The 13,550-nt window shown below is 28.2% G+C and overlaps 1 protein-coding gene across 3 annotated transcripts in view; it reads right to left on the bottom strand.

Annotated features, from left to right (window-relative positions):
* LOC136982880 (piezo-type mechanosensitive ion channel component 2-like) overlaps positions 1-13,550 on the bottom strand; it is a 186,569-nt gene that overhangs the window by 41,039 nt on the left and 131,980 nt on the right. For all 3 annotated transcript variants that reach the window (XM_067279432.1, XM_067279431.1, XM_067279430.1), the window contains 3 exons: positions 11,683-11,816; positions 7,717-7,875; positions 6,872-7,052 (listed from right to left, as the gene is read on the bottom strand). In XM_067279432.1, the coding sequence (XP_067135533.1) occupies positions 6,872-7,052; positions 7,717-7,875; positions 11,683-11,816 (474 nt within the window). The remainder of the gene's footprint in view (positions 1-6,871; positions 7,053-7,716; positions 7,876-11,682; positions 11,817-13,550) is intronic.

Here is a 13,550-nt window from a genome sequence, read left to right on the forward strand (position 1 = left end):
GTATCAGATTCTTAACTGTTCCTAGATGGTTATTTGTTTATGGAATAATGTTTAAATAAGAGTTCAATTATAAGTTTAAAAAATTTTACTAAAAACCATGTCATGCATGCACAACAAATCGAGCTGCCTGGACACAATGAGCAACTACAGCTTGTTGTGAATCAACTCCTGCTAGACCAATGACAAAACCATCTCCTCTTTAAAATTTATACATGTAACTGTAAAGCTGGATTTAAAAATGTGCATAGCCTCTAACCATTTGAGGTGTTCAGTGGGAGGTGCAGAGAGGATGAGATTGGCCCGGGAAAAGTCAGCTACTATGTCTGGATCTGTTACATAAGTAACGAGAGCCATGGAGGTTCCTGCATGACAAATATCTGCCTAATGTTCTTGTATTCTGATGCCCATGAACGTTTAGTAGAGCCTATATATATCAAGTCTCTATTGCATCTATTATCCCTTATAGCAGTGATTCTCAAACTGGGGGTTGCAAAAAATATTTGGGGGTCGCAGAAAAATTGATGACAGATTAATTTTTTTTCAAATGTTTTATAAATTTACTATGGATTCATGTTTAGAAATAGTAGAAATAAAAAATATATAAAATAATTTTTACTTATATAAATTGCACATATAAATAATAAAAACAATTTTAATATGAGTCTGAATATAACATTCAAAAATTTGTGCACTATTGGGAAATCCCCCGAGTTTCCACTCCCCTCCTAAACTATGAAAGAACAATGTTGTTATTTGGAACAATGTTTGCTAGCAGCGCTGCATCTGTAGGCACGTCAAGTTAGAAATATTTACATTCCAAACAAAAAGTGCTCACTAACTAAACATTTCCATAGTATTCTATTGATAATAATATATCAAATAATGTAAGTAAAGTACTTTTATTTATTTTTATTAGGAAAATTCCCACTTTTGAAGAAATAACATGATAAATAATTTAACAGTTAAATTAAGTGGGGCAGTTAAATTTTAACTGACCTGTGTGGAATGTGGCAGATAGCCATGGGCGTAGCCAGGAAGGGGCATGGGTGGGCACACCCCCCAGTTAACCTGGTGCCCCTCCCCAGAAAATCACAGTCCGGCCCCCACGCAGTTAACCTGGTGCTCCTCTCCAGAAAATTACAGCACGCCCCCCCCAGTTAACCCGGTGCCCCTCCCAGAAAATTACAGCCTCTACTAGGCTCCCCATAAGAAAATCCTGGCTACGCCAACGCAGATAGCTTGGTAATGTGAGTGTTAACTCTTTTAGCAGCAAGATTTGCAAGGAAAAAAAGGGCCTACAGGGGCAGTAATAAAAACAAAATCACAATGTACGAACACCGTTAACAAGTTCTAAATTCAATCTGTGAGCTCAAATACATTTCAAAACATCCACTACTACCTACTAGATAGCACTGTTAGTATGATTCTATGATTTTACTGCTTAAAATAAAATTACATGATAAAATGTATGTGGTCCAAAAAATGAACCACTGCCCCACCACAAAAGCTCATAATTATGTGGCCCAAATTTTAGACCACCACCCTTGAAAGAGTTAATAATGAACAGCCTATACTAAAATACCAGTAATAATGTCTTAAATAAAATTAATATCAAGTGTGCAAGCTTATGAAGTTATTCCATTTGACCTTTCAAAATTGAAGTTGTTATGCCAAAACCACTAAACAGCTCCACACAAAAAAAAGAACTTTGTTTAATAATTATTTAAATTGATTTTTAAAACATTTAAATTTATTTTAGAATATTAGTGCTTAAATATGGATAAATGGTTGAAAAGGAAAGTTACGAGTGTAGATGGAAAAGATCTTGCTAAGGCGGGGAAAGCAGTTAAAAAAAAAAAAAGAATATATAATAAATCATATTTACAATATGGATTTACATTCTCTGCCAGTACGCAAGATGAACTAGTTGTTCATCTTGCCTACCTTTATGCTTATTATGTAATGGTATTTTGGCAGCTGAAAGCATGAAGCCTTCAAAATTATTGAGGGATTTCAACATGAAACATGCTGCTTATTCAAAAAAAAAAAGTTATAGAATATTTTCGATATTTATTAAAGTCATCAAATCAAAGCAAATGGGTTAATGTTACCTTAGATAGCCAAGATGGCGGCTCGTCTCTAATTCCAGCAAGGAAACAGTGAGACGCACGTTCTAACCTAACCCAACCTATTCTAATAAATTACCATAATTATTAGTAACCAAATTATTAGAATAGGTTGGGTTAGGTTAAAACATGCGTCTCACTGTTTCCTTGCTGGAATTAGAGACGAGCCGCCATCTTGGCTACCTAAGGTAACATTAACCAGCAAATGTTTGTTAGAAAAGTATGCCTTTACTCAGGAAAAATATCTTTTAGCATCTTACCAAGCATCATATCTAATAGCAAAAGCTAAAAAACCACATACAATAGGAGAAGAACAGTGTTTTACCTACTGCATTACAAATTACAGAAACTATATATAAATAACAAAAATTTGCAATTCAGCTGGATGAATCATCAAATATTACAAATTTAGCTCAACTCTTGGTCTATACATGAAGATTTACTGTTTTGTCGGCCAATGGCAGTGCAGCAGCAAAGAAGGGATAGCACGTTGGATTTCTAGCAAAAGTTAAATTATTACAAATGGACATATCATTTTTACCCATTGTATCATTCATCGAGAAGCATTAGTAGCTAAAAAAATATCACCAGATCTTAATGTGGTCTTAAATAATGCCATACACATTATAAATTTCATAAAATGTCATGTACTTAATAGTCGTTTGTTTGCAAATTTATGTAAGGATATGGGAGCAGATTATGAACAACTTTTACTACATACAGAAGTAAGGTGGTTGTCAAAGGGACGAGCCTTAAAACGACTAATAGGGTTGAAAGAGGAGATAATGATATTTTTATCAGAAACAAAGTCCGATTTTTCTAATCTCTTCCACAATGAAACTTAGGTTTGCACATTGTGTTATTTGTCAGACATATTCGAGAAACTAAATGAACCTAATATGTCCCTGCAAGGTGAGAACACAAACATATTAATTTAGTATGATAAAATTCATGCGTTTATGAAGATAAACTTATGGAAATCAAGTGTGAAAAATGGCACGTTCATAATGTTTTCAAGTACATATGATTTTATCACAGAAAATAATTTGGATAATATTTTAATTAAGAAAATCATAATTGATCATTTGTCATGTATGGAAGAACAATTTTAAAAATATTTTTTATCAAATTTAAATATTGAACAGTTTATCTGGGTGAAAAAACCATTCCTTATAGAAATGGAACAAGTGAAACATCTCCCATTAAGTGCCCAAGAAGAATTTGCCAAATTTAGTTGTAATACAAAACTTAAAACCGAGTTTAGTAAGCAAACATTGAATTCTTTTCGGCTTAGTGTGAAAACAGAGTATCCACTACTCGCTGAATTAGCAATGGCAGTTCTCTTACCATTTGCAACCACTTATTTATGCAAAATGACATTTTCAGTAATGACCAACATCAAAACAAAGCAGCACTCTTGTCTTAGCAACATAGAAATCGCTATGAGACCTGCACTGACCGATATTAAACCCAGATTTAATTTATTGTGCCAAAATAAGCAGACTCACCCATCACATTAAATTTAATTTAAAATATATTTAGTAAATTCAATTAATTAGTTAAGTTAATGTCGAAACATATACATAGAATATTTTGTTCAAAGATGTACCAAAGATAAGTTATTAATTTTTATTGATACTAAAAATAAGTCTGCTATTAAAATTATGAGTGTTTCACAATGCAATTAAACAAAAAGAAATTAACTCCTGAATTTAAATTAACCCTCCCCCCTCCAGCATGTTTTTCTACACATATCCATTCTTCAGGGGGTCCTTTGAAATTTTTCTTAAGTGCAAAAGAGGGTCATGCATCAAAAAGTTTGAGAAACACTGCCTTATAGGAACACTATACACTCTGGGGAGTCTGCTCAGGTTAGGAGTGTCCTTCCCATTACATCGGATGTCAAAAATAATTAAGCACCTCCTGAAAGCCAGACATACCCGGTGTTTCCTGGTATAAGGATCTTATGGATGGGTTAAAGGTGATGGGAATCCATTCTATGGCATCGGGTTGGTTATCAATTGGCCAGTCCACCTCCTGTGTGTGTTCTGAATGTATACATTGATAATGTATCAGCCTATGTGTAAGTTTGTGATAACTGTGTGCTGCAGGTACTTGCTCTATAGACATTAGTTCGGTATCAAAAGCCTGAATGTCAGAAGAATGTGTAAAGGCTCTTCTGATTAAGGCCTTATAGACCGCAATCTTGTACAAATCCAGATCGCACAACCCTACTAGTATGTATGATGACATGGACCTCGGCTTAAGATACACCGAGGTGTGGATGCCTGAGCCTTCCACTCTAATATTTACATCCAAAAAATGCACTTTGGTAGGGCTGGACTGTTCCATTTCCAGGATCAACCTGTATGGATTATTGTTAATAGAATCGACAAAGGCAGTCACATCCAGAACACTCTTCCAAAAAATAATGATATCATCAATATATCTCCTATATAACAGGATGTTGGGGAGAAAGTGAGGGAGGAGCTTGTTCTCCAGTTGTCGCACCAACATTTCACAAAGGTCCCCCGAAACAAAACTGCCCACAGGGACCCCTCTACCTTGTGTGTAGATATAGTATTTTTTTTTTTTTTTTTGCTTCTAATACTACCTTCTAAGTTAGGAGTTTGATCTAAGTTCAGTTTTCTCCCCCCCCTTTAAATTTTCAACTTAATTCAAAGACTCTTTTTTTTTCTTTTTGTAAGTTTCCAATAAATGTTAATAAATTTTTTCTATTTGTGAAAATTTATACGTAATTCAAAGGTAATTTTTAATACATATTTTATACAGCATTGTTAATATTATTTTGGAGATTGTAGGACCTATTAAATTACTTAAAAAATGAAAAATAATTATATCATTCAATTTCACGATTTATTTTATATCTTAAAAAAAAAATTAATTATATCCTGGGATTTCCTGGGATCCCAGAAAACTGATCACTGTTTTCTTGAAATTCCAGGACAAGCAAAGGACCAGGAAATGAGAAACCCTAATGATTGTGTTCATTATTTCTAAACTATTGTAAATAAAATTTCTTTTAAAATAATATATAATATCTAATAGTTAGTTCAATTTTTTTTCAATAAAATATACTTTAAAAACACTCCATTATAAATGTATAATGATTTATACTTGTATAAATCTTTAATTTTATGAAAATTTCTTTTATATTAGTAAATAATCTAATTAATATTTTTATCTTATTTCATTCAAAATCATTGATCAATAGAAATGTGTTTTTTTGTAGCACTTTCATTTTATTTGAGAAACATGTAGAATTAGTCTAAATTGGCAAAACCAGAAATTCTTGAAATCAGTATATCAGTTTTTAATAAAACCAGTTTTTAAATATAAAAAGAAAAACTAGTTTCAAAAGTGAATTCAGTAGAATTAATGTTTTATTATTGTATTTTATTAATATTAATAAAATACTACAATAATTATTATTAGCCAAGATTCATGAATATGCCTGTATCATTTTATTCCTGCCAAAAAGAAGTCAGTGTTTCTTTGATATTTGTAAAAGCTAGATTTAATTTATATTTAACAAATAGCAATTAAAAACATTATTGTTTTAAGATTATTTCCCATTGGTTTTGATATTAATTTTCAAATTTAAACCTGAATAATCCATGATATTACAGTAGAGACTCGTAAATCGGAACCTCGGTAATCGGCACGATTTTCAGTCGGACTGTGTCATGCTGAATCAAACGTTTTTGATACTAAATTTACTTCTAAAGTATAATTTTCATTTTTTATATTCTTCAATATATTTATTTTGTTTGTACAAAATGCAGAAATAATTTTTAACGATACGATAGCCTCGATTATTATTATAAAAATTTTCGTTAGGCTTAAAATCGACAAAAATTCAACACGAAGCGACACGCAACGGAGAAAAATTTGAACATCGAACAGGTTAATATATTTTTTCGTACATAATCCGTAATCAGAACAAATCCCTAATCTGAGCAGAACACCTAAACACCTAAAGTGATCCGAACACCTAAATAGGGATAGAAAGTCCTTCCCCGATATTTATACTGATCGTTCCCATTGCTTACAAAGAGACATTCCATTGTGTTATACTGAACTTTTTCTTTAACTCTACAGAAGAAAATCAGAGAAAGGTTTTTTCCCCAGTCCCCAATTGATTCCGATTTTCAGTTCACTACTGTATTTTTAAAGTCAAGGATGATACCATTCTTCACTTTGTAAAAACACAGTTGCAGAGCACAAATTGTAATGTTACACTGAAATTTTATGGTAGAACACCAGTTATAAGGAATCATAAATCCAAGCATATTTTACTGACAACTAAAAGTAAAAAAAGACAAGTAGACAAAAATAATACTGTAATAATGATACCATTTTTATTATCTGTTCAAAATCAGTTTTTATAACCAATTTTTGGTTTATGCTAAAACCATGGTTTACTTAAAATTAGTTTTGTTGCCAGTTTAAGCAAAAATGAGGTACAAATTTTAACCGTAAAAAGTAATGAATAAGTTCATTCCTATAGAAAAGAACGTTTGGAATGACAAAAATAAACATAAATTGGGATTATATTGTATACATATATTTAAATAATAAAAACTGAGCTTAAAAACATAGCATAAATCAAATTTATTATACCATATTTTATTAAATGCTCAAGTCTTATCCCTAGCATGTAATATAACTTTACATTATTCTAATAAAATATATAAAAATTCTAATTACAACATTTCCCTTACCTTCTATAGGTTCATCATCTAAATAAGAATCTTTTTCTCCAGATTCCATGCAAACAGTACCATGATCTTCAACAGAGCACTGTCGAGTTTTTGTTTGCACGGATGGATGCCGGCTGAAGGAACTTGTGCTTGGAACAGCTGTATCTTGATGATCACGAGGAGAATATTCAGATCCCTGATGCTGTTTTAAACCAAATATTATTTAAAAATTTCAATACTTAGATATACACCATTTTTGAATGGAGAAGTAATACATATAGCTTAAGAAGTCAATAAAATTTTGGCTTAGTCTTTCATTATTAATATAGAAATGCATAATCATCATCATTTTAAAAAATTCAGTGAAACTAAGTTAAATTTTAAAGTCAAACACTGCAGATTAACTTTTTCAGTCTAAAAATTTTTTCCTAATGTAAGAATTTCATCTTATCTTAAACTTATACAGTTCTAAAAATTTTTTTGCATAAAAAAATTCAATTATAATTGTCAGATTACTGTTTGTTTAACTGAAGGAGTGACAGTCATGTGATTTCATTAGAAAAAAAATAATTTGCTTTGCAATCATTATTATAATAATAATAATAAGAATAAGAATAATAATAATAATAATACATCTCATAAAAGACATCTCATATAAATTATTAATACAAAAATAAAAAATAAACTTAATGCATTTTCCCAAGATATATTAAAATTTATTAAATAATAATAACTTGAAATTAATGCTTGATTAAAATAAATATGTATATATAATAAATACAGCTTGTACTACAGAATTAGGTATAACAATTAAAATAGTTTTTAAAATATTGTTAGTGGTATAACTAGTACCACTTTTAACTTACTCGTGATGATCCAGACACAGTTCGAGAAACAGGTGATCGATCAACACTGACAATAGGAGATAACTGACTAGAATCACCAACATCGTCTACTTCTTCAGATCCTTTTTTAGCATCATCCACTTTATATTTCAGGTTGCTCTTAATTGTTTGACTTAATAACTGTAATAAGCAAATTAGTGTAGTTAATGTGTCTTCCCTTTATTTCCAATAGTTTCCAAATGGAAACTAGGTTTTAATGGAATCTTCCCTTATTCCAACAATGTCTCAGAAAGATATATACAAATTAATTGTATGTAAGAAATGTTTAGTAATATGTTAATTGTTTTTTTCTTTTGTTAGAATTTTAGAATAAACTATAATTAATGTGGAAAACAACTCCAAGTTCTTTAAAAATAACAAAAAATAAACTGCTTTTCTGGAGTTCACCTTTATTAATAAATTGTTCTCTAGCACTTTTGGACAATCTAGCCCATCATCAGGAGATGTACAAATGAACTGATTTAGTAGCTGTCTCCTAAGTCTGTGCAATCAGATGTTACATCAACAATTGTATATCAGACTTAGGAGATGGCTACTAAATTAATTTATTTGTAATTCTACTGACAATGGACTTGGTTGTCTGAAAGTGTTAGGGAATAATTTGTAAATAAAGATGAACTCCAGAAAAGCAGTTTGTTTTTTGTTACAATAAATTATCATTAATCTTTTAATAATTGTATCAGATTAGTTTAGAGTCAAAGTAATTTTGATAGAGCAACCAAAATGATCAAGTTACAAGAAGAATGTCTTACATATATTTGTCGTATATTTTTTAAAATATTTTTGATGCTGTCTGGAACTGTAGTTATTTTGTGCAGAATACAGAAATGTGCATGTTTTAAAACTAATAATCTAAGAAAATAAAAAAAATGCCAAGCAACATAATTGCAAATGATAAAATAATAAGGGAAGATGCAAGAAAGTGAAAATAAAATAACAAAACTAAAAATAATGACAAAATACAACATAATAATTATAAAATTACTCAGATTTATTATGTTATGTCACTCAGAAACACTTGTAAAGTGTGCAAAGTTTATTCAATTTTCATTAATAAGAAAATATTTTTAAATAAATACCAGAGTGAAGAAAGCAGGAAAATAATTAAATTTTGAAATTGACATGACAGTTATCCACAAGAAATTAGGACAGATATGATGACAAAAATCTAATTATAGCCACAAGCAACAAACTGTTAGTTGAGCTGAATCTAGCAAAAGACATGCTTTCAGCAAAAGCTTTTTGAATTTTTACAAAAATAATAGAATAAAATCCAATAATCTGACTTATTATTTATTTAAAATTTATGATTAATATAGTATTATAGCATATAACAGAAATCATGTCTTATTTATTATATTTTTATGCTATTATTTCTTTATTTAAACAAAATATGTTTATAATATATATATTATCATTTAAAAAATTTTCTTATTTTATATATTAAAAAAATTAATTAATATACTCTCTTTTATAGTTTAAAAAAACTTTTATTTATATTCTTTAAATTGTTTTTAATCTTGTTATTCTTATATAAACAAACACTATTAATTTACAAAAATTTCTTAAGTTAATTTATAATTTCTAAAAGAACTATAAATTATTTTTAAATATTAAAATTGTGTATAAATAAAACCTTTGTTAAACAAATAGACACAGTAGCTATTTTTATATTAATATATATTAATAACTTAGTTCAAAAGGATATTTATCCAAATATATAAAAAATAACTATTAAAATACATGGCTTCTATTTTAACTATTTAAATATAAAAATATATTTTAACAAAAAAGTGTGAATTCTGATATTAAATATAATTAACTAAGTAATAAGTAATTAAACTATTAAATATATAAGTAATAAAAGTTTTATATTTCATAAAAAATTAAATTGGATTTTTCATCTTTTAATCTATTGTTAAAATTTAAAAATACTTTATTAATTTAATAGATTAAAATTTTACAAAGCATATAAAAAATACTTAAATTAAGTATTATAATTTAAAATTATTTTATGCTTTATTACTATAACTATTTCTTATATTTTTTAAGTTAACTTTTCAATAAAAAATTACTTTTAACTAAAAACTTCAAACATTATGCTTTCAGTATTGCTATTGAAAACAGTTATAAAATGTTTAATGCAAAAATTAATAATTAATTTTAATTAATTATAGAGGAGAGTTTGAGAGTAAAATTAGTTTACTCCAGGAAGGTAAAATGTTGTCGATTATTTTCAAATAAAAACTGAAATTGAAGTACGTTATTTGTCACAAATCAAAATTGACCTGAATTGCTCTTAATAGAAATGTACTCTATATTACATTTCACATGTAGAATATATTAATGCATAATTTTATTTAATTTTATAATATACAGTGACTTTATTGGGTTTTTTAAAAAATTGTATATTATAAACATGAGTCGTGAACAGTGCTGCCACCAGGCCAGTTTTTAAATCCATGGTCCTGACTGATTATTAATTTGGCCGGTTTTCATAGAAATTGTGAAATTATGATAAAAAAAATTTATAAAAATATTTGCATGTATTTTATTTTAATGGTTAAACACTTTAACTTCATACCCTCACCTAAACTTATCCTCAACTTATCCCTAGGCTAAGAGTGACAGAAAATGTACTTTTAAAATTCTAACTTGCAAATATCTCTGGAAAAATATTAAGTCTGTTCCAATACAAATCCCTAACTGGTTTAAAACTGGCATGTGCATTATTCAGTTCTTGGCTGTAAAATGACATTGTGTATGCCTTGTATGGTTTCAAATTTGAACCAGTCAGGAACACGTGTTGGAACGAACCTATTGTCTGGGTCAGCAATTTTGAAAAGATGGCAACACTAGTTGCAAAACCATTACGAACAAATATATTGGGTCACATGAGCAAAAAGTTTGAGAAATGCTGTTCTAGAATATTAAAAAATAAGTCGAAAAAAATATTTAAGTTTTGCTGTATTAGAACTATTGCTAAATATCTCAAGTCATAAAATGCTGCTAACAATTTTCTATCAATATGCCATCATTAATCAACTTAATTAAATGATGGGAATCTAACATTTTAAGAAATAAAGATGTTTAATAGTTGACTTGAATAATTTATGTATTTAATCTTTCAGCTGTTAAAAAAAAAATGAAATTTGATTATTTTATTGTTTCTTCTTCTAAATGTAAACAAAAACAAGCTTTTCTAAAAATTCACACAAAGATATTTAGTTCTATTGAAATCTTTTTTGTATGTACTGTACATATATGCCCATATATTCATAAATCCAATTATTACAATTCACATATTCTTTTGAATTACAAAAGAAAAAATTCTATAAATATATCAAATTTCTAACATGGAATTTTAAATGTAGTAACAATTTAAAAATAGTACAAAATTTCAAATACCTGTATCTATTATATATTTTTCAATTAAGAAGTATTTAGAATTCAAAAAAGAATAAACTACCAGTACTTAACTTTTTGTACTATAACTGTATATTTATTCTGTTTATAATATTTAACAAAGAAAGTAATATATAAAAAAGAAACAAGAGACCAATAATATTTGATATATATCTAAGATACTTTTTATTACTACCAACCAACCCCTCCTATTTTTAAAATATTTCTATTCCAAATATTAAATTTGAATTATTTGTACAAACTGGTATCCTGATGGACATTCTTTTTTCTTTTTTTCAAATAGGTTAAAACTTTAAAAGTATTCTGAATTTCAAACAAAATCTTTGATGAGTAAAATATGAATTTTACAGGTTTCTACTAATTATATTTTAAAATTTTCTTTTTATTTATTTTTTCATTTTTACCAGATTCAGTTCAACACTTATTTATATGCTATCATAAATGAATAGGAAATTGAAAATATTACTGTAATAATAAAAATCCAATTATTGTATTACTTACTGCATTCAATCCACGTTGCTTAACTTCAGCAGTTTCATCATCATCTGGTTCTGCCTTACTTTTACTAGATATATCTAAATCAATTTCTTCATCAGAATAATCTTCAAACATACCATAATCTCCAGATCGAATTGCTGAATAAATTGTATTGCATTCATATTTTAGTATATTCAAATATTTTTATGAGAAATTATAATTATAAAGGTTTTAAAATTTATTTACAAATTTTGAAAAAAAAAGTTCTTAAATATTTAAGAAAATCTCCAAATTAAAGATAATAATTAAACTATTTTTCAATGTTTCTTTTTATTTAAATGAATTGCCACCAAAAAAAAAAAAAAAAAATTAAAGCAACAGCAACAGCAAACATATAAGACAATTTAAAAATATACACAAATACACAATTAAGACAATAACGGCAACAAACAGAAAGACAGTACAGATGAAGTAAGACAAAAATTAGACAGAGACAGACAAAAGACAGACAGACAGACAGACATAAAAAAAATTAAATATTTTAACATAATATAGATTAAGAAATAGGAATGATGAAGTTAGAAGAATTTCAGTGAGAATTAGCCATAGAGTGTGATGGTGGTTAAGGATGGATCCAGCCTTTGTTTTTAGGGGATAACAATTTCAAATAATAGTGATAAAAATAATTTTATAAATCTAAATGATATGTATAAATATTTAGCTAGAAAACCAAATTTATTATTTCTTTTAAATTATAATTATGAATTTAAGAAGGATAAATTATTCTATCATCTAGATCCATTCTTGAATGGTGGCAATGATTTTATTATTCAAACAAACTATAGTCTATATAATTTAAATACGTGTCTTTAAATCTGTGTTTCAAGACTTTTTTTTTTATTTAAATATATACATATGCACATATACATATATATCTTATATATTAAAAGATTTTACTTTATTAATAATTTAAAATTTTTTACAGACTATAGTTTATTCAGATAGGAAATGTGAAGTTTGAAATAAATTACACGCATGGTGAGACGATGGTGCAGATGATGACATAGAACGACGAGAAAGTATGTGCGATGCAATAGGACAGCATCCTGGCACACCAAGTAGCGGACCGTACCCACGTTGCATTCGAGGGCCGGAACCAGAACCAGATGCCTGTGCAAAACCTTGAGTAGTGCTAAGTAATGCAGGGTAAGGAGGGGGAGAAAATACAGGATAAGAATCTTCAGAAGGTGAGGGTCGGCGGCTCCTTTGTGCTGTTGGTGCCAAGCAGTATGACTGTCCAACTACTGATAATCTAGGTTCCATATAGCTTTCTAAAGATACAGTAAAAGTAGCAGAACCAGGGGAAAGAGCACGTTTTTGAGGAGTAGAAACAAGTTCAGAATTTTCCATATCATCGGGATTGCAAGATTGGGAATTTGTAGCAGTGGAATATGGAGGTGTAGAATATGAAGCATAATCTGCATCTACTCAAGGTTTTAATTGAATAAGAATATGATTGTTAGTAGGGAACATAGAATGTTAGTGATAACAAAAACAAACAAATATTAAACACAGCACAATACTACACACACAACAATTATTATGAATGACCTTATTTCAATACAATACTAAAAGTTTTAGATTTAGTTTTATTTCAATTTAATAAGTCAAGGGTTTAAAATTTTTTTTCACATTTATTAACTTATAAAATTAATATTCTTCATTTAATATAATTTTTTATGTTATTGTTATCAAATATAGTATTGTTATGAATTAAGGTAAAAGATGGTTTATAAATATATAATGGCAATTAAAATAGAACAACAACAACAAAATTCAATTGACAAAAATAATGTTTAGGAATTAATATTATAATTACTTTATAATAAAAC

Source organism: Centruroides vittatus, unplaced genomic scaffold, assembly GCF_030686945.1.
Source record: "Centruroides vittatus isolate TY-2023 unplaced genomic scaffold, ASM3068694v2 contig_874, whole genome shotgun sequence".
Classification (NCBI taxonomy): Eukaryota; Metazoa; Arthropoda; class Arachnida; order Scorpiones; family Buthidae; genus Centruroides; species Centruroides vittatus.